Source organism: Durio zibethinus, chromosome 26 (genome assembly GCF_047325235.1).
Source record: "Durio zibethinus cultivar Kanyao isolate XHJ-2024 chromosome 26, ASM4732523v1, whole genome shotgun sequence".
NCBI classification, from domain to species: domain Eukaryota; kingdom Viridiplantae; phylum Streptophyta; class Magnoliopsida; order Malvales; family Malvaceae; genus Durio; species Durio zibethinus.
Genome location: NC_143187.1, coordinates 11317395 through 11339527, shown reverse-complemented (window position 1 = coordinate 11339527; position 22133 = coordinate 11317395). Strand labels below are relative to the sequence as shown.

Genomic DNA, 22133 nt, shown 5'->3' with positions numbered 1-22133 from the left:
CCAACCCATACCCTCTTTTTTTGTTTTTTTATTTATATTTTATATTTTATATTATTATTATTATTAATAAATAAGAATTGAAAATAATAAATTCAGATAAAACTGATGTCTACATTGAACAATCTCAATTTTAAAGCTACTTTCGTTATATTGTATAGATATCTTCAATTATTGATTCATATCTCAAAAATTCTTTTCTTTTTTTTCATTTTACATGTTAATCACATTTGCCATTGATGGTTTCGATTGTCAAGTAAAAAAAGTTTCACCCAATTATACATATTCACCCATTGTTTTTATAAATAATATTTATGTTTGTTGGCTGGTTTGTGTTTATCCAAATTGATGATTAAAAAGTTTTACTACAACTTTATAATTTTAACTTAAAAAAGAAAAGATTGATTATTTTCAATGGAGAGATAAGATTGAGTACTGGATCGATACATTAAGTAATTAAATTCAATTATTTTGTGCTTGAGTGAGTTGTTTTAATAGGCGTGTAATGAGACTGAATTTAATGAAGAGATAAGATTGAGTGCCGGAGAGATACATTAAGTAATTAAATTCAATTATTTTGTGCTTGAGTGGGTTGTTTTAGTAGGGATGTGATATTTGATATCTCTCAGGTTCCATACTTCACGTTTTAATATTTTATTTTGTCATCACACTTTAATTTAGGAAACGCGTGAAGAAGCAACTCGTGTGAATTTACACCTTGTAGTTCTTGGAAAGTGCTAAATTTGAAAGTATATTAGTTATAATTATTTAATTATAATTTAGTATTATACAAAGTTTATAAAAATCCAAGTAGCACTCGTATGTTTATACGGTGGATTTTTATATAAATTTTTGATGTAATTGACTAATTATAATATCATAATAAAATAAATTATAAATGATATGTTTATGTTGAAGTCAATGTAAAAATTAAAAAATTCAAAATTTTTTTATAAAAAATTATTAAAATTAAAAATTTAATATTCAATCGATAAAAATGGACAAAAAAAAATAAAGTTTTAAGTCACATGTTATTGTCTATTCATATATATTTGTAATGTTCAACATAGAATCCTACTTATTCAAAACTCTAATTTTTTTTTTTTATGTTCTTAATTAGAAGCTTTCAGAATTTGAACTTTATCGTTAAAATTAAAAAATCCGGCCAATAAATCACATAGTTTTCCGATTCCACATTCTTTTACTAAGGTCCAATTTGGATCACGGGTAGGCGTCGCTGCGGTACGAAATATACATTAAATCGCACTGGCGGTACGAAATATACATTAAATCGCACTTTGTATCCATTAAATCGCACTTGCGGTACGAAATATACATTAAATCGCACTTTGTATCCATTTGGCAAACACTGACGTTACATGGTGAGATGTCTTTTTCAATGGTACCGTAAGGGTCCAATGGAATTTTTTGCCTCTCGATCATAGCTGACTTTCCCTTTATGCCCGTCATATCTTTTTACTTTTATTTTTTAACCCTCTAAAAGTACAAAATTTTCTAACTTTTGATTTTCATTTTCTAGTTTTTTTTTTTTCAGTTTTTACGTGACTTTTTATGTTTATATAAAATATAATTATTTAATAAAATGATTATAGATAAACATAATAAATATATAGACAAAAAACCCATTTTTAATTATTATTTTAATATAATTTAATATGTTAATATTTTGATTGAATAAACTTTTAAGATTTTAAATGTTAACTAATAGATAAAAACAATTTGTTATATATTTATACTAATATTCGTAATTGTCATTTTTTTATTAACATTTGTATTCAAATAAATATTTTATTATTTATTTAATTTTATCATTATAATATTAATTTTATAATTATAATAATTAATCTTATTTTTATTATTATTTTTAATTTCATCGAAATTAATCTCTTTACTCGTTCGTAAGCTAAGTCTAAACTCAAATTAAATGACAGTACGTGATACTCTGGCGGCCTTGGCTGCCTATAAATAGAGCATAAACATTGGCGAAGTCATTTCCTTTTTGCAAGAGTAGTTCAATTTTAGCATTTTTCTATATATCAAACTAAATCCCTCACCTTTTATCCCTGCTTTCAATTGTGATCACCATGGATTACAATAACCAATTGCAACCAGATCAGCAGCAATCTCCAAGTTATCAATTGAAGTCAGAAGACATTGAAGTGATACAACAAAGGCGATCTGCAAATTATAAGCCAAACATTTGGAAATATGATTTCTTACAATCCATTCGTAGCATATATGATGTGAGATAATCATAGTTTCTCTCTCTTTCTCTGTATAATTTATATAAAACATTTCCTGCGTGTCGATGTCAGTATGTAGCCCCTTTTCCCTTGTAGAAAATTAAGAAAAAAAAAATCAACAGTCAAAGCCAACATATTTTACATGATCAGAAGGCTAAGCCAATTTAGCCGCCATGAAATAACTGAAAATTTGAAATTAATCATGCTTTTTTGCAGGGGGAGGAATACGAGAGAAGGGCTGAGAAGTTGAGAGAGAATGTAAAGGACATGTTTGTTGAAGCAGTGGAAGAATTAGCTAAACTGGAGCTCGTTGACATGATCAGAAAACTAGGTTTGGGGGACCTCTTTGCAGAGGAAACGCAGAAAGCTTTACAAGATGTAGCATCTTCCAAGAACCGGAAGAATGGTGAAGAAGCAGAAGAAGACCTCTATATAACTGCGTTACGCTTCAGACTCCTGAGGCTGCATGGTTACGAGGTTTCACCAGGCATGAATCTAATTATTATCTCCATGTACTTTTTTTTTTCATGCTTTGAAATCCTATTTTCCATGATCTAACTCTCTGATCAAACTTCTTGTCATGAATTACTCAGCTGTGTTCAATGCCTTCTCGGATGAGAAGGGTGCATTCTCAGTAAGTAAATGCACTGAAATGAAAGGACTGCTTGAACTTTTTGAGGCCTCGTATCTAGGTTTCGAAGGAGAAAACATTTTGGATGAGGCTAAAGCTTTCTCTACAGAAACTCTCAGGAGTGTTTGTTCTACTCTGGATACATACTTGGCTAAGCAAGTGGCCCATGCTTTGGAGCTTTCGACTCACTGGAGGGTGCAGTGGTTTGATGTCAAATGGCACATCACCATGTACGAGAACAATAAAAACATAGACAAAATTTTACTTGAACTGGCTAAACTTAATTTTAATACAGTCCAAGCTACGCTTCAGAAAGATCTAAGCGAGATTTCCAGGTGACAACCAAAGAAATAACCAATAAAAAGTATCCTTGACAATTTATAGAGGAAAATTAACATATTAAACATTTTGTTTTTTCTCTGTCATATATATTCAGGTGGTGGAGGAATCTGGGCCTAATGGAACATTTAAACTTCACAAGAGATCGACTGGCTGAAAGTTTCTTATGTGCGGTTGGACTTGCTTATGAGCCTCAGTATAGTCGTTTCAGAAAATGTCTCACTAAGATCACAGCTATGATATTAATAATAGATGATGTTTATGATATTTATGGTTCTCTAGAAGAGCTAGAGCACTTCACCGACGCTGAGTAAATTATCGATGTGCAGCATACAATAGACATTTAGGCGACGTTTGTAAATCATCTCTAATGCACATTGTCTTAAATTCAGGTGGGATTCAAGCAAAATTCAGCAGCTGCCAGAGTGCATGAAGATGTGCTTCCAAGCTCTATATGATATTACCAATGAAATTGCTTATGACATCCAAGAGCTCAATGGTTGGAATGTCCAGGCATTACTTCATCTGAGGAAAGCGGTAATAGATATAATTAATGCTTCCTTCCATTTGTTGTGTTTCATGTTTTGGATTTTACATTAGATCTTGTCTTCAGTGGGCAGGATTTTGTAAAGCACTATTTGTGGAAGCAAAGTGGTATAATGAAGGATATACACCTTCCCTTCAAGAGTATCTAAGCAATGCTTTGATTTCATCGGGAGGCATTGTGATTTCTGTCCACTCTATGCTTTCTGTGAAGAATGATGTAACAGAGGAAATTGTCGATTTCTTGGGCAAAAATCAAGAACTTGTTTGCAATGTATCCATTATAATCCGACTCTGCAACGACTTGGGAACTTCAGTGGTAAGTAATTGTATATTCTTTCGAGAAAACAGGAAATTCTGACATGACATAAGTCAACTTTTTTATTATTATTACTTTTTTTTTTTTGCTAAAGAAAAATTATTCAATGACTTCCAACAGGCAGAGAAAGAGAGAGGTGATGCTCCATCATCAATCCTGTGCTACATGCGAGAGGTGAATGTTTCAGAAGAAAAAGCTCAGGAGCATATTAAGGACATGATAACCAACACATGGAAGAAAATAAATGGCCAATGCTTTAGAATTCAATCCCCTTTGCTGCAATCCTTTGTCAAAGTAACCATTAATGTTGCACGCATGGTGCATTGTCTCTACCAATTTGGGGCTGGATTTGGCATTCAAGACCAAGAGACCCGAAGGCACATCCTGTCTCTCCTAATTGAGCCTTTCGAGCTTGAATAAATTGAAGTTTTAATCTATATATGATCAAGTATTAAACAATAAAAGCATAAAAGAAAAATCCAGCTTCAAAGGACAAAAATAAACTTTACGAGCATATTCTTCACAAGATTTCGCGTATTTCACAAATCTGATGTGGAAATTTGAAAGTTTTTGCCTCCCTCAAAGGAATTGACCAATTATTCTTTAGCTAAGACCGTTAGCACGAAGGTAACCGTCTCTATAGCAATTAATAATAATAGTTAATAATAGTTGAATTGAGATTTAATTTAATTGATTTATATAATTATTTTTTAGAAATAACATTTAATAAATTTTAAAATTTAAAATTTAATATTTATAATCCTTTTTATTATCTCAAATTATGTTTTACCTTTTATAAAAAAAATTAGCAATAATAGTTTTTGTTGGTTGTTTAAAAGATATTATATGAAAAAAGGCTCTTGGTTTTCTAAAAGATGTATTAAAAGGGTTTTCTTTTTCAGTTTTTCTCCTTCTATCAGTTGCAATCCTATTCACATTTTCGATATTCATCCGCATAGGGTATAATAATGGATATGCATAAATAATAATAAATTTCTTTAAACAGTCGAAAACAGTATGACCGATTGAAATCGTTTAAAATAACGAGGGTCCAAGGCTCCAAGTCCAAAGTAAGACTTGGCCCAACTATTTCCCATTAGACATAAGCCTAGGCAGAAAATGTTTTAGGGCTTGCTCCAGCCCAACATTTCGTTCTTATAGTGTAAGCCCAACTTAGTTTTTAATTGTAAAGTTGTTAAGGAGTGATGACATTTTCAAGCCCTGATTTTGTTTTTCGGCCTGAAACTCAAGCCCTGCTTAACAAAATTAGGAAAAAGAAAAGCAAAATAAGAAGCAACCTCCTTCCCCTTCCAGATCCTCTCCATCCTTTTTTTTTTTTTTTTGCCTATTATTTTATTTTCTTCTTTTTCGTTCCAGCTTCCACATATCGGGGGTTCCTTTTTTTAATATTTATTTATATTTTTCTATTTGCTTATACACATTCATTAATTCATATATATATATATATATAGAGAGAGAGAGAGAGAGACAGTGAAAGTAAGAGATTTTTGTTTTTTGGAGGGACAAGGAAACGAAGGGAAAATGTCAAAAAAGAAAGCTTTCAGTGGCAACACTATGACTAAAAGATTTTCATGGTGGTTCAATCCCAACTGATCTCCCTTTCCCTTCTGCCCTGGCGTGTAAGTACCCAAAATATCAATTTTCGTTTAATTTGATCCAATTTCTCTCTTTTTTATTTTATGTATACTTTCTGTGTATAATAAAAAATTTTAAATTTGGGTTGTTTTCCATTAGATCTGAAAGCCGCTGGATTTGCATAGGATGTTCATTCGTTTCGGTTAATTTTGAATCTTTTAATTCGATAAATTCAATTAATCTTTTTGTTTAATCGAATAATAAAAATATTTAAATAAAATTATATTTTAAATAAATTAAATAAAATTATTTAATAAAATATTTAAATATAAAAATATTTTATTAAAAATTTTCGCTAACTTATAAAATTAAATGATATATTTTATATATTTTATTTAAATCATATTATATTTTCATTAAAGTTTTAGATAATTCGATTTTTTATACGAATTAATAAAAAATAAAAAAATTTAAAAATTATTTTATTAATTAATGAAAAATAATTCGATTAATTAATTAATTAAATTAATTAATTGGATTAAAATCTACTTATAAACACTTCTAAATTTGAATGCAAGTGAACCCTGGTTGTTAATATTTTATTATTTTTTTTATTGAATTTGATGGGTACATGATTGTATTTTTATTTAAATATAAAAATATTTTATTAAAAATTTTCACTAACTTATAAAATTAAATATGTATTTTTTAATTTATATTTAGATTATGTTATATTTTAATTAAAATTTTAGATAATTCAATTTTTGATACGAGTTAATAAAAAATAAAAAATTTTTTAAATCATTTTTATTAGTTAATCAAAATTAATTCGATTAATTAATTAAATTAATTAATTAATTGGATTAAAATCTACTTATAAACACTTCTAAATTTGCTTGCAAGTGAACCCTAGTTGTTAATATTTTATTTTATTTTTTGTTTTTATTGAATTTGATGGGTACAGGATTGTATTTTTATTTAAATATAAAAATATTTTATTAAAATTTTTCACTAACTTATAAAACTAAATGATATATTTTATGTATTTTTGATTTTATATTTAGATTATATTATATTTTAATTAAAATTTTAGATAATTCGATTTTGATACGAATTAATAAAAAAATAAAAAAAATTTTAAAATCATTTTTATTAATTAATCAAAATTAATTCGATTAATTAATTAATTAATTAATGGATTAAAATCTACTTATAAACACTTCTAAATTTGCTTGCAAGTGAACCCTAGTTATTAATATTTTATTTTATTTTTTGTTTTATTGAATTTGATGGTACAGGATTGTTAGGCCTGCCAATCTTTTAGCTTATGATAAAGCAACGTCGTGGGGAAACCCAATAGGCCGGCCTGATCACCGTGCCTGGCCCAATTCATCTCCCGCAACTAGGTATTTTGACAATAAAACTCCCTTTTTAACCAATTCATTGCATATTGGTCGTAATTTTGACGAGGATGAAAGAAAGCCGTTAGATGGGGTTTCTATCCCGCGTAGAACTATCAGTGATGAGAGTTTTCGGGTTCCAGCTAGTTGTGTGGAGCTGAAACCAGAGTCTGCTTATGCAGGGAGGGTTTCGGGTCGACATGGGTCAGCTCCGGTTTCTCCATTGTCGGTTGGATTTGGGAATTCATACTCTATTTGAGTGTCTAACGGCTGCTTGTATTGCTGGGGGGAATCATGGCAGGCTGCTTCTATGTCGTACCCTAATGCGTGGGCAGCTGGGAAGGAGGTTTCAGTGTGTTGCTGAGCCAGTACAATCTGTATGTATGGTCTGAACAAAGTGCTGTCTCGAAGTTGGCTCATGCTAGTGTAGATGGCAGTCAAAGCAGTCCCTTCAATATCAGAAAGATATTGATATTAGTAAACATTCAATAACAGAAATTGGTTTGCACTCCCAGGGCTATGATGATGTGACGTACAGCAGAATGAATGCTGTGGGTGGGAGGGAATATTCTGATGTGACATCGGAAAGGCATGTAGAAAGAGTTTGAATATTGAAGATGGATTTCAAGGTGGTTGAAGGGAGTCGTACGACTATGAGGGGAACCGTGGTCCTAATTATTTGGAAGCTGAGCAAGGGAAATCAGTTATATATAGTGAAGGAATTCAATCATCTCGTTCAGATGGCAAATTTGGTTGTTCTGAATTGCAGTTGCCTCCATCCGTGCTGTCACAAGCATCTGAGCGGCCCAAGTTGAATTTACTTCCTCGGACTAAGCCATTGGGTATTCTAGAATCAACTTTTATTGATCCTAAGCAGGTACGCATGTGATGCCATATTATTGAAGTTTACATTCATTTATTTTTTGATATAAATGGCAGATTTTTGTTTATCCAAGAAAGCAGGGATGTAACTTGCTACAAAGAAAAAGGTTACAATCATTTAGTTCTCCCCTAATTATGATAATTTTCTTGAAATAGAGGCACCAGCGGCTATGTGAATCTGATCTTAGTTATACTGAAATTGGTATGATTCACATGGGCATGTGAATGCTTCAAAACCTGGTTCATCTTGCAGTGAGAGTGGGAACCAGGCAGTGGAGCGTCCAAAGCTGAATCTAAAGCCACGTTCACAGCCCATTGAATCGTTGGAAGGGAACGTTGAGAAGGAAAGGTCAGTATGCGTATTGACTTTAAATTAATAACCTTAATAATAAGGTCGCCTTAGTGATTAAATTATTATGATGGTCTTAAAAATGATACTAAATGATATGTAAAAGAAAAAATGCAAGCAATAATTAAACGATTACTATCTAGAAGTGTTAATGGCTTGAGTTGAATTGGATGTATCTCAAATTCTTTATTTAAGGCTTGATTCGATCTAATCTAATTGGATTGAAGTAGGTTTGAAACTATTTAACAAATTATTTTAGATTAATATTTTAAAATAAAATCTAAAATTAAAATTAAATAAGATAAAGTAATTTTTATTAATTAAATAATATCTTAAACCAAATTCAAGTCTAAAAATCTTATTCAAAATCTGATTTAAATCAAGTGAGGCTGCGAGTCGGATGAATAACCCAATCCCAGAACAATTCTAACATTTATGAGGCGAATCAAAATAGGCGAATCCAAATAAACTATTCCTACTATTTTGTCTAAAATAAACTAGTTATTTCAAACTTACCCAAAAAACTTTCTTTTTAGATAGTCACCGATACAGGGTGCCATACACACGTGACACGTGTATCTTTCACAAAGAAAAAAAAAGAACAATCTTTTCTGATGATGTTCTGAATTGGACTTCAAGTTTACGACTTTTTGAGCCGTTGGTATGCACAAGGTCACGTGCTCACCTCTACTAGTGTTGTAGGGAAAAAGATGGCTTTTGTCATAGGTGGCACTGGGTTCGTTGCATCTTTGTTGGTCAAGCTGTTGCTAGAGAAGGGTTACGCTGTTAACACTACAGTGAGGGACCCAGGTTGATCTTCTTTTCTTGCTTTCTTTTTCCTTTCGGTTTATGATTCTAATATCTACATCCAATGATTTAATAACCGGACTGGTTGTTGCAACCGAACAATATTTCTCCCAGTAAGCAAATGCTGGCAATGAACCCGCTGATCTGGTTATAGTTGAAAACATTTTTTGTTATTGAATAAGTATTAAATGCAATAATTACATAATTAAAAACAGCATTTAACTCTGTTATTAAGGCATTAATAAGGGTGGAAGGGAAGAGTTCAATGGTTGAAATCTTACCACTTATCAATATTTACTTGGGAGAAATGTTATTCTGTTCTTCTTACAAGGGGGGAAGTAGTTTCTACTGCTTTGGTTTGGTGGGCCATTCTAATTTAACGTTCTTTTTCATCGTTGGACGGTCTTTGCATTTGCTCATGAATCCTTGACCTGTCTAGGAATGCCAGGGCTTTTTAACCCCTTTTAAGCTTTTGGTTGATTTGAAGAGTTTCCTTACCAAATTACTCACAAGTGTGATGAGTAAACAGGAACGGGGTTATACTAGCTAGTACATATTTTATCCAGACGACCAAAAGAAGATCCCCCACCTGCTAACACTACAAAAGCAGATTTAACTGATGAAGGGAGTTTTTATGCCTCTATATCTGGTTGTGACATTGTCTTCCATGTTGCAACACCCGTCAATTTTGCTTCTGAAGACCCTGAGGTTTTATTACACCATATATCTAACCAATTGCCCATTGATAATCAAATTATTTCTGGTTTTGGAATGGCAGGGTTGCTTTATTTGTCTCCAATTTTTTGGTTGTAGAATGACATGATCAAACCAGCAACTCAAGGAGTGCTGAACGTTTTGAAAGCTTGTGCCATAGTAAAAACAGTTAAACGTGTCGTTTTGACATCTTCAGCCGCAGCTGTGTCAATCAACACACTTAATGGGAGAGGTCTGGTCATGACGGAGAAAAACTAACTGATGTTTTCTTATCATCCGCAAGCCACCAACTTGGTTAATAATATGATGCTAATACAATATCTCTCTTAGATCAAATTTAGATCGGCAAAATCTGAAGTAAGCTTAATCCATATATGCAGGGATACCCTGCATCCAAGACATTGGTTGAAAAGGCAGCTTGGAAATTTGCTCAAGAAAACAACATTGATCTCATTACGGTTATCCCTTCTCTCATGACTGGTCCTTCTCTCACGCCAGATGTGCCCAGCAGCATAGGCGTTGCCACTTCTTTGATTTCAGGTATTAAATTAGAATTTAGAACCTGGTGTTCTGGCTTTGGTTCATTGTTCTGCTATTACCCAGATAGACGTAAAACTGCTTAAACAAAGAAGTAAACTGGAGCACCATAAACTATAACTGATGGAATTTTAACATTTTGCAGGCAACGAGTTCCTCATAAATGCTTTGAAAGGCATGCAAATGCTGTCAGGTTCAATCTCTATCACACATGTCGAGGATGTATGTCAGGCCCATAGTTTTCTGGCTGAAAAAGAATCTGCCGCTGGTCGATATATATGTTGTGCTGTCAATTCCAGTTTGCCTGAGCTTTCTAAGTTCGTCAACAAAAGATACTGAGTTCAAAGTCCCTACTGAGTATGCTTTTTCAAGATCTGCATTCAATATCACAACTAAACTTCTTTTCTTTTCTGGGAGACTTGTGGTTAACATAGTTTTTTTACTTCTAACAATTGCAGTTTTGGAGATTTCCCTTCCAAAGCCAAATTGGTCATTTCCTCAGAGAAGCTTATTAGTGGAGGATTCAGCTTTAAGATTGGGATTGAGGAAATCTACGACCAAACTACGGAATATGTAGAGGCTAAGGGGTTGCACAAGTGAAGAGTCCTCAACTTTATCCCTAATGATTGTAGTGTTTGGTTGCTTAGGATCTATGTTGTGCTTTGTGATAATATCCTAATAACTTCATGTTCTACAAATTAAGCAAAAACTATATGATGAATAACATCTGCTTTGATTATGAAAGCCATTACTACTTCTCTATTGTTTGCTTTTTCTTCAGCTCATGGATTAATACCTTTATACACCAAACATGATCTCAACTTTTTATTATACTTAGCTAGGCTCAAATAAAACATGAACTCTTCATTGATTGATCATCATACAAAAATTCAATCTCAGAAGAAAAAGAAAAACCAAATTATCCTAATTAGTTTTAGAAAACCAAAATTCTAATCACAAACTGAATTATGAAATAGATTCTTGTGTACAATACAATGACCGATACTTTGGTTTTTTGGTCTAATGCTACCATTTGTGCATCTCTTTCAACGTTTAGTTAAAGGATCAATAATCCCTTGTAGGTCCGGTTCGAAAGTAGTTTCTTCTGCTATAGCAGGGTGGTTTAACCCCTGATGCACCCTTGAGTTCCTTGGCCTACAGATCTCAGACAGTGCCAGCACAATTTCCCTTATTGATGGCCTTTTACTGGAGACTGGATTTAAACAATTATAAGAATGGGCAGCCATATAATTCAATTGTTGAACATCAAATTTTCCTTGAAGTCGAGAATCTGCAATCTCTTCCCACCCTATGTTGTCTTCTACATCAATACTCAATAGCCACCTATTCATGATCACAGAAATGAAAAATGTCAATGAACCATGCAGGACTTTCCTAATCCAGAATTAATCAAATTCAAATTATAGCTTCAATTAAAGGTTGATAGCTTTTGCAAGCACATAACATGCGGATGCATAGGCACTCAAATCGGGTGAATTAGAGCAGAAGGGCTTGAAGAAAGAGATCTAACAAGCTCCACATACTGCATGAGACCCTGTTGTGGGTTCTTGCCACTCGTTATTTCAAATAGTAGCACCCCAAAACTATAAACATCACTTTTCTTAGTAAAGATCCTCGTAGACATATACTCAGGATCAACATAGCCAAAAGTTCCCCTGATATTAGATGAATGTAGATTATTTTTCTCCTGTCTTGAAAGTCCAAAATCTGCAACCTGCGCAATTTGACGATGTTCGTTACACATATTTGAGCTTCAAAGCAAAGGATAGGTGGGGGAAATGAACTAGCTACTGAAAACCGAACACTTACTCTTCCTTTCATGAAGTGGTCCAACAATATATTTGAAGATTTGATGTCGCGGTGCACAACAGTAGGAAAAGCATGTTATAAAATGAACGAAGCTGAATACTTATACACCTCTTTCCAAAATTTTTACCAGTTGATCCTACTGGTTCAGTGACTGAGACTGAAAATTCACATCTGATGAACTTGCAATGTTATAAGACCGGTTGATCCTAATGGTCACTCGAAACCATTGAACTTGCAAGATAATTCAAATCTGATGAACAATTTACTGACCTTATAAAATTTTGTGGAAATGTGAGATCAATCAAGAAACATTTTCAGACGAAAATAACTGCGAAAGTCCAATTCCTATTGTATTTGAATTTCAAGATAAAGTATGCTTGACTGCTTGTTTATAATAGAGGTTGCTTGCATGAAGTTAATTACTCTTTCTTACTGTATAAATGGGATGCAAGACTTCCGTTGGTCATGTAAACATAAATTAGCATATGCTGTCCCATTTCCGCACTATATCCCACCAAGTTCACCAGATTCCTGTGGTGTAATCTTCCAAGCAACAGAACCTGGGAACAAAGCAACAAAAACATGGACATGTTGCATGGTCATTTTGGATTCAACTTGTTCCCCTTTGAGGGATAGCGAAAGGATATTGAAGATGAAGTAGAAAAAGAAAGAGAACAAAGCATAGCCTTAAAACACAATACATAGAAGGTTTATAAAGAAATTTGGTTTTAGACATTCTACAACAGTGCAGCTACTAAACTTCAGAAATTTCTGTTTAATTTTCTATAAGATAAATACAGCTAGCCGTCTGCGAAAACGATTATTTAGGTTTCCAACAAATTTATTTTGCAACTGAGGCGTAAAATGTGACAAATAGCATGCAAAACAAAGTACTTATCCAACCAAACCCTGTTCTCCTAGGATGACCCAAAAGAAAGAGGAGACACAAATCCTAAGTCCAATGCTAGTGGTCGGCGCTCAGTGGTCTGGACTCTGGAATTGTCCCTTGTGGCTTCAAATTGGGTGCTAATGTTACAAAACCATTGACTTGAGAGGGGGATTAATCTTTTCTAGTTGTATTGGTGTTTGTTTTCCGATAGTTGCTTAAAACTTAAGACCAAGTAGTTGTAGAGTTCTTGTCTGTATTAGCGGGCCTTCCCCTGCTGTCCGTTGCAAATAAGTGTTTTTTTTTTACTGTAATCCAGAGAGAAAATTAATAATTTTCGTTCTCTTCATCACCATATTTGCTGTTATCATTCCTGGAAAATATTCTTTTTTTACTTTATTTTGGCAGACATGGTTAAATATAGTGCCTATACTTGTCAACATAGCATTTGTCAATTGTCACGAGTATTCATGAAATATGCATCAATTGACCAACCCATTGACCCCATAGGACTTGAAACCAAACATTCTAATATATGTACTTTAACATACAAGAAGTTGCAATCTAGCAGTATAATTTCTTAGTACCTCTGTAAGGAACTCCATCGCACCTTGCTTGGAATCAGTATCAAACACTTTAAAAGCAACTGTCTGACCAGTTGCCATCTGAGCTTTGTGGACAGGACCAAAAGCCCCTTCGCCTATATTTGTTGTAAAATCACTAGTCGCCTTCTGTAGCTCTCAGTAAAACATTTCATCCAGAAATCACTTTGTATAGAAAAGAAAATAAATGATAAGGAAGAGTCTTAGAAGTCTCAAATTAAGAAAATCCTTTCCAGGGGAAGCAAAGACATGGTAATACAACAAAAAACGACAGCACTAGAACATTGATTGTTACAAATTGCTGTAAACTTACTTGTAAGAGTAATTTGGTATGCTAAATGCGGATGCCACGTTCTTGCTCTTAAGCCCTTCCAACCATTGAGGCATGTCACTCCATTCAGATGCTCTAGGGGAATCTTGACCAAGGTTAGAATCTGACAATATTGTGCGGGAATCTGCCCCATGAGCACGGATGGGGATTCTTTCTGCTCTTGGAGAAACATTTTCGTCTTTGTCAAAAGGATCAGAACGCTTAGCTCTAAAACTAATGCAGCACATAATAGACATGGCCAAAACCACAACAATAACTACCCATTTGCTGCTGCCAAAAATTAATCCCCATTGAAAGTTTCTCATTTATTTCAACCTGATAGATTTAGTTCCTATGCTGGCATTGGGTGAACAGAGAACCTACTGAAAAATGATATTATCACTTTATCTTTCAACAGTTCCATTCATATTTACATTATCTGTTTATGAAAAACTGATTATAATATTAGAAAAATTGAACAGCTGTGATACTCAAGTCTAAAGATGTAATTCTTACCAAGAATTAGAAGGTTTGTAATGGGAACAACATAACAATTAGCATGAAAATTCTGTTGTAATGGGAACAACATAACAATTAGCATGAAAATTCTATCTCCGATAGCAAATTTCTCTGCAGAACCTGATTTTCTCTGCTAATAAAAAAGTTTTGACTGAAGATCCTATCACCAAGGTTCTTGTAAAATTTTTCTTATATTTGTTACAGTGAAACACATTTAAACATGTTGATCCATTTTCTAGACATAATTTCGTAGAACTTTATCAACATAAGTAAGATGTTTCTATGTGTTTGTATCTGAGTTTCGAATTAGGGGCAGACTTGGAATCATAAGGGAAAGAAAGAGAGTGGTGAGAAGCAAATGAAGGAAGTATTTCCTGCATTTGTATTCCGACATGTGAGTCAAAGATCGATATGAAAAAAATCGGAATGAGAGAAAAATAAAAAATTGAGAATAATTTGAAATGAATGATAGTATTTGAATGTCCATATTTATAAATATAAAGCGAGAGATATTTAGAGAATAAAAGTGATGTGATCGAATTGACGTGATCTTGAAATATCAAGTTAATTCAAATATTCAAAATGCTGTGACTGAGTGCTGGCTATATTTTTAATAAAGGGAAAAGACTTGGCTTCTTTTTTTTATTACTAAATGCCCTCAACATTTTATCTCTTTATTAAATAGTATAAGTATCATACTATTGAGTGAATGATTAATTTACTTTGCGTATTTTTTAGACTTGGCCTTAATATTTGCAGGTGTGGGCTTTAAAGGATTGCCAATGATCCAACCTCTTACGGCCGAGGTCAAATGTTTGTAGTGCCAATGTGATAGGCAGGCGTCAGGAGTGGTGTCCCTATGGCGTCGGTCCAAGTCCCTCCTAACAAAAGATTAGGCATAAAAAAAAGTGGTGTCCCTCCAATTATCACTTATCTCGAAAAAAAATAAATAAATAAAATTTTAGGTTTATTTTTTCTCTCTAATGAAAAAGTTTAGATTAAAACACTAAAAAAATGTCTCTAGACTTTTTCCCCAAAAATATCTATGAACTATTTCATTCTTTTAAAATAAATTTTTATATTTTATTTTATTCAAATAAATTTTTACATTTTAAATTAAAATAATAAAAAAGTATTTAAACTTTATAATTTTACTTAAATAAATTTTTATATTTTTATTATATTTAAATAAAATTTTAATTTACACCTAAATAAGTTTTTAAATTTTAATTTATATCTAAATATGTCCTTGAACTTTTATTTAGATATAAATTAAAAGTTATAATAGACTATTCAAATTTAAATTAAAAAATTAAATTTATTTAGATACAAATTAAAGAATAAAGACTTATTTATGTAAAAATTAAAAATTTATTTAAATACAACAAAAATATAAAAATTTATCTAAGTAAAATTGTAAAATTTAAAAGCTTTTTTAGTATTTTAACAAAAAAATTATGCATATTTGACGTTTGCTCATAACTGAAAAAGGAAACGAAGTAGAAGAGTATTGAGTGAATAATAGGAAAAAGAAATAAAAATATAATTTTTTTCGTCGTCCAGATGATTATTGAGGTGAAAAATGGAAATGACAAGAACTTTTTCCTTAAATTCTTTGGCTGGTGATTGGAGGAGGTAACAACTTCTTTTCTATTTTATTGTTACACTAACTAGGGATTCAAAGAAAAAAAAAATCTGCACCATTTATATATTTTTCTTATTTAATTGATTGAAGGAAAAAAAAAATCAATTGAAAATCGATGCTTCATTGTACTGTTTAGGCACCTTTTAATAATGATATCTAGGATTTATTTTAAATAATTTTAAAATTTAAAATAATGATAAAAGTAAAATTAATTATTATAATAGTGAGATTAAAATTAATGATAAGATATATGTTTAGATATAAAGTAACGATGATAAAAAGATAGATTGTAATGAGAATAAAAAATTATTATTAAAAATTTTTTTAAATAAAAAATTATATATAATAAAAATTTAAATATTTAACTTTTATGAAGTTAATAATAATTATTAAATTATTTTAAATAATAGTTTTGTTACTAAATTATTAAAAATTAATAATTAAAATTTTAAATAAAATTTATTGATTTATTAGTTTTTTTTTATAATAATAAAATTTATTAATTAATTTTTTATATAATAAAAAATAAAAATAAATAAAAAATTAGGGTTAAAGTATTTTTTTGATTAACATTAAATTTTACAAATAAAATTTAAAAAAAATACAGTGCAATTAATTATAATATAAAAAAAGATCCGATGACGAATAGTCACTAATCGCATTGCACTAGAAATTCATTTTGATATCAAACAATCAGTCAAGACAAATTTTAATAGCAATAGCAACTCTTATGCAAATGCATTGAATCCAAATGAAGTTATGGCTTGGTGGAATTCATAGTCTCCACAAACCCAAATCGCATTTAAGGTCGAAACGTCATTAACACTAGTTGTCACTTTGTAATAACGATGAAAACCTCTAATGCGGTGAAAAATTATTCTCATTGACCTCATTTGAGGACAGAATGTCACTTGATATACGATTTGCGGCATTGGAAGGTGGGCATGTGAACACATGGCAAACAGAAGACTTTGTCAAACATACTACTATTTACATCCAAATGTAAACTAACAACTCATTCCGTCATAAGTATGCGGTTTTTTTAAAAAAAATTTGAGGTAAATGAATTATTTAATTTTTTAAATTAAAATAAAATATGTTATATATGATAATTTAAGATAAATAATTTTAAATTATATATTTAAAATAATTTTAGTAATAATCACTAACAAAATTTAAATTCAAAATTTTAATAAATTGAGTCAATTATTTATCATTCGTGACACGTATGCTTGTTCCTACGAAATATACGCATTTAAATTTTTGCACAGTGAATTACATTCAATTTATAGGATTTGATTGGTCAATGCATGTATCTTTATGCTTTCACGCACACACACCGAAAACGATTGGACAAAGTTCGAGGCTTCAAGCCACCAAAGACAGTCCAAATATTCCTACGGTAGGAGATTTTCTAATTTATATATTTTTGGAGAGCTACGAGCAAATGCAGTGGGGTACCGACTGTTATTTATCGAAAATGATTTAAACCGTCTCTTTGCGAGTGAGTGATTCACGTGTGATGCATATATATATTTTGTGAATTTACAACGTTAGATGTAGTGTATATGATTTATTTGACAATTAAATTTATATTAAATATATTATCAATGGATATATATTATATATTATTATTTGATTATATGATGTCTCTTCGTTAACATTAAAACATAAAATTCTATTTACAACCTATCAATGGCGCCTCTAGGAGAAGGATTATTGTTAGCAATTAGCGTGAGGTGGCATTAATTTAGGATGGTGATGTGGGAAAACCTCTTACAGCACGACAAAATTGTAGATATAATTCGAATCCTGGACCGAAGATGCTTTGATATTTTACTATAGATGTGGAGCCGGTATGCCGTGTGCTGCTTCCATGCGTTTTTCTACCAGCCAACGATCATCGATACATGATGTGACATAGACTAATTTTATATTCCACAAATTTTTTTTTTACATATTAGTAGCAGAGGAAGAAATGAATTAAATATAAATAAATTAATATATTTTCGTAATTTGTTTGTTTTGTTTTTAAGTTCGTTTGAATTTAGTTTGTATTTGATAAGAAAATTATTTTGTTTATTTTAATTTGATTAATTTAAATAATAAAATATTTACATTTAGTTTATATTAGATTTGATTAAATAAATTTATTTATGAATATTAAACGAATATATTTATAAATATATATGTATAAATAAATATATTCATGAATAATAAATAAATTATAATCAAATAAATTTAAATAAATAGATCATAAACGAACATAAATTAATCCTAAATGAATATTAAAATATGATTAGGGTAAAAGATAAAAATATAATTTTATTATTATCATTATTGAATAATAAACAAATAAAAAAATATAAATGAATATAAACACACCATAAATAAACAAGTTTTAAATGATTTTTAAATGAGTTTGTTCATAAATATAAATGAATCAAATGAACATTTATTTGTATTTGAATCGTTTAATAAATGAATGTAAAAATATTATTTATGATTGTTTATTAAGCTTAATAGATAAATATAAACAAATAAAAATTAAATATATTCATAAATGATTTATTGAATATAAACGAATATTAATGAATATAAACACATCTTAAATAAATAAATTTTAAATGATTTTTAAATGAATTTATTTGTGAACATAAACAAATCAAATGACCTTTGTTAGATCTCTATTTGTATTTAATTCATTTAATAAATAAATATAAAAATACTATTTACGATTGTTTATTAAATTTAATAGTCAAATATAAATAAATAAAAATTAAACATATTCGTAAATGATTTATTAAAAGTTCAATTTTTTTACATTCCTAATTAAAAACTCATAAAATTTGAACTTTATCATTAAAAATAAAAGTCCTGCCTAGTGCCAACAAATCACATAGTTAACCGATTCCACGTTCTTTACCAAGTGGCAATAGGAGGTAAACTCAAATTAACTGACACTGACATTGACACTCCTAGTGCCTTGGCTGCCTATAAATATGGCATAAACACTGCCGAAGGCATTTATGTTCTGCAATAGTAGTTCAATTTTAGCATTGCTCTATATATCAACCTAAATCCCTTACCATTTATCCCAGCTTACAATTGTAATCACCATGGATTACAATAACCAACTGCAAGCAGATCAGCAAAAATTTCCAAGTTATCAATTGAAGTCAGAAGCCATTGAAGTGATACAACAAAGGCGATCTGCAAATTATAAGCCAAACATTTGGAAATATGATTTCTTACAATCTATTCGTAGCAAATATGATGTGAGATTTTGATTAAAATCCTAGTTTCTCGCTCTTTCTCCATATAATTTATATAAAACATTTCCTGCATGTCAATGTCAATATGTAGCCCCTTTCCCCTGTAGAAAATTAAGAAATATAAAAATCAACTATAAAAGCCAACATATTTTACATGATCAGAAGCCTAAACCAATTTAGGCGCCATGAAATAATTGAAAATTTGAAATTAATCATGTTCTTTTGCAGGGGGAGGAATACAAGAGAAGGGCCGAGAAGCTGAGAGAGAATGTGAAGGGCATGTTTGTTGAAGCAGTGGAAGAATTAGCTAAACTGGAGCTGATTGACATGATCAGAAAACTAGGTTTGGGGGACCTCTTTGCTGAGGAAACGCAGAAAGCTTTACAAGCTGTAGCATCTTCCAAGAACAGGAAAAATGGCGAAGAAGCAGAAGAAGACCTCTACGTAACTGCGTTACGCTTCAGGCTCCTGAGGCTCTATGGCTACGAGATTTCACCAGGCATGAATCTAATTATTATCTCCATGTATTTTTTTTTTTTCATGCTTCGAAATCCTATTTTCCATGATCTAATTCTCTGATCAAACTTGTTGTCATGAATTACTCAGATGTGTTCAAGGCCTTCTCGGATGAGATGGGCGTATTCTCAGTAAGTAAATGCACAGAAATCAAAGGACTGCTTGAACTTTTTGAGGCCTCGTATCTAGGTTTCGAAGGAGAAAACATTTTGGATGAGGCTAAAGCTTTCTCTACAGAAACTCTTAGGAGTGTTTATTCTACTCTGGATACATACCTAGCTAAGCAAGTGGCCCATGCCTTGGAGCTTTCGACGCACTGGAGGGTACAGTGGTTTGATGTCAAATGGCACATCACCCTGTACGAGAACAATAAAAACATAGACAAAATTTTGCTTGAACTGGCTAAACTTAACTTTAATACAGTCCAAGCTACGCTTCACAAAGATCTAAGCGAAATTTCCAGGTGACAACCAAAGAAATAACCAATAAAAAATATCCTTGACAATTTTTAGAGTTAAATTAACCTATCAAACATTTTGTTTCTTCTCTGTCATATATATTCAGGTGGTGGAGGAATCTGGGGCTAATGGAACATTTAAACTTCACAAGAGATCGACTGGCTGAAAGTTTCTTATGCGCAGTTGGACTGGCTTATGAGCCTAAATATAGTTGTTTCAGAAAATGTCTCACTAAGATCACCACTATGATATTAGTATTAGATGATGTTTATGATATTTATGGTTCCCTAGAAGAGCTAGAGCAATTCACCGACGCTGTTGATAGGTAAAGTACAATATAATTACCTATGTACAACATGCGGTAGACATTTAGGCCACAGTTGTAAATCATCTCTAATGCACATTGTCTTAAATTCAGGTGGGATTCAAGCAAAATTCAGCAGCTGCCAGAGTGCATGAAGATATGCTTCCAAGCTCTATATGATAGTACCGATGAAATTGCAGATGACATCCAAGAGCTCAATGGTTGGAATGTCCAGGCATTACTTCATCTGAGGAAAGCGGTACTATTTATAATTAATGCTTCCATTTATTTGTTCTGTTTCATGTTTTGGATTTTACATTAGATCTTGTCTTCAGTGGTCAGGATTTTGTAAAGCACAATTTGTGGAAGCGAAGTGGTACAATGAAGGATATACACCCTCCCTTCAGGAGTATCTAAGCAATGCATTGATTTCATCGGGAGGCATTGTGATTTCTGTCCATTCTATGCTTTCTGTGGGGGATGATGTGGCAGAGGACATGGTCGATTTCCTGGGCAAAAATCAAGATCTTGTTTGCAATATATCCATTATAACCCGACTCTGCAACGACTTGGCAACTTCAGTGGTAAGTAATTGCCTATTCTTTCTCCTGACTTGATTTTTAAGTCAGTCAAGTTTCTTCTTCTTATTATTATTATTATTGCTAAAAAAAAATATTAAATGACTTCCAACAGGCAGAGAAAGAGAGAGGTGATGCTCCATCATCAATCCTGTGCTACATGCGAGAGGTGAATGTTTCAGAAGAAAAAGCTCAGGAGCATATTAAGGACACGATAACCAACACAAGGAAGAAAATAAATGGCCAATGCTTTAGAACTCAGTCCCCTTCGCTGCAATCCTTTGTCAAAGTAACCATTAATCTTGCACGCATGGCGAATTGCATCTACCAATTTGGAGATGGATTTGGCATTCAAGACCAAGAGACCCGAAGGCACATCCTGTCTCTCCTAATTGAGCCTTTCAAGCTTGAATAAATTGAAGTTATAATGTATGTATGATCAAGTAATAAGCAATAAAAGGAAAAAGAAAAATCCAGCTTCAAGGACAAAATAACCTTTACGAATATGTGCTTAACAAGTTTTTACGTATTTCACAACTTTGATGTGGATATTTGAAAGTTCTCGCCTCCTTTAAAGCAATCGACCAATTATTCTCTTGTTAAGCTCACGAGTACGAGGGCAACCGTCTTGATAGCAATTACCATTAATAGTCGAACTGAGACTTAATTTAATTGGTCTCTATAATTATTTTAAAAAAATAATATTTAATAAATTTAAAATTTAAATATTAATATTTATAATCTTTTTACTATCTCAAATTATGTTCTACCCTTCTAAAAAATATTAGTAATAATAGTTTTTGTTGGTTGTTTAAAAGATGTTATTTGAAAA

General features: G+C 31.5%; 2 protein-coding genes, 1 long non-coding RNA gene and 1 pseudogene across 4 annotated transcripts; 3 read left to right on the top strand and 1 right to left on the bottom strand.

The window, feature by feature from the left end:
- The first annotated feature begins 2004 nt into the window (after nt 1-2004).
- LOC111275141 (alpha-farnesene synthase-like) lies at nt 2005-4532 on the top strand. The gene is made up of 7 exons (XM_022860305.2): nt 2005-2261; nt 2478-2748; nt 2855-3227; nt 3329-3541; nt 3624-3768; nt 3845-4093; nt 4214-4532. The coding sequence occupies exons 1-7, from the start codon at nt 2103-2105 to the stop codon at nt 4511-4513; spliced, it is 1710 nt and encodes a 569-aa protein (XP_022716040.1). The 5' UTR covers nt 2005-2102; the 3' UTR covers nt 4514-4532.
- Nucleotides 4533-6643: 2111 nt separating this feature from the next.
- Nucleotides 6644-10358, top strand: LOC111274259 (uncharacterized; annotated as a pseudogene). The gene is made up of 4 exons (XR_016334017.1): nt 6644-6657; nt 6988-7966; nt 8128-8320; nt 10222-10358. The product of XR_016334017.1 is annotated as an uncharacterized LOC111274259 (transcript).
- Nucleotides 10359-11078: 720 nt separating this feature from the next.
- On the bottom strand, nt 11079-14476 carry LOC111274258 (uncharacterized). The gene is made up of 3 exons (XR_016334046.1): nt 13682-14476; nt 12209-12768; nt 11079-12113 (listed from the first exon to the last, which is right to left on the bottom strand). It is a non-coding gene; the product is annotated as an uncharacterized LOC111274258 (long non-coding RNA).
- A 4767-nt stretch (nt 14477-19243) lies between these two features.
- On the top strand, nt 19244-21801 carry LOC111318785 (alpha-farnesene synthase-like). Its single transcript, XM_022921654.2, has 7 exons — nt 19244-19448; nt 19674-19944; nt 20052-20424; nt 20526-20744; nt 20838-20982; nt 21059-21307; nt 21417-21801. The coding sequence occupies exons 1-7, from the start codon at nt 19290-19292 to the stop codon at nt 21714-21716; spliced, it is 1716 nt and encodes a 571-aa protein (XP_022777389.1). The 5' UTR covers nt 19244-19289; the 3' UTR covers nt 21717-21801.
- The last annotated feature ends 332 nt before the right edge of the window (nt 21802-22133 follow it).

Coding starts and splice junctions, on each gene's coding strand:
- LOC111275141 (XM_022860305.2), top strand. CDS start 2,103: ATGGATTACAATAACCAATTGCAACCAGATCAGCAGCAATCTCCAAGT. Junction 2,262..2,477: donor CCATTCGTAGCATATATGAT/GTGAGATAATCA, acceptor GCTTTTTTGCAG/GGGGAGGAATACGAGAGAAG. Junction 3,542..3,623: donor GAGCACTTCACCGACGCTGA/GTAAATTATCGA, acceptor TCTTAAATTCAG/GTGGGATTCAAGCAAAATTC.
- LOC111318785 (XM_022921654.2), top strand. CDS start 19,290: ATGGATTACAATAACCAACTGCAAGCAGATCAGCAAAAATTTCCAAGT. Junction 19,945..20,051: donor TGGCTACGAGATTTCACCAG/GCATGAATCTAA, acceptor TGAATTACTCAG/ATGTGTTCAAGGCCTTCTCG. Junction 21,308..21,416: donor ACGACTTGGCAACTTCAGTG/GTAAGTAATTGC, acceptor GACTTCCAACAG/GCAGAGAAAGAGAGAGGTGA.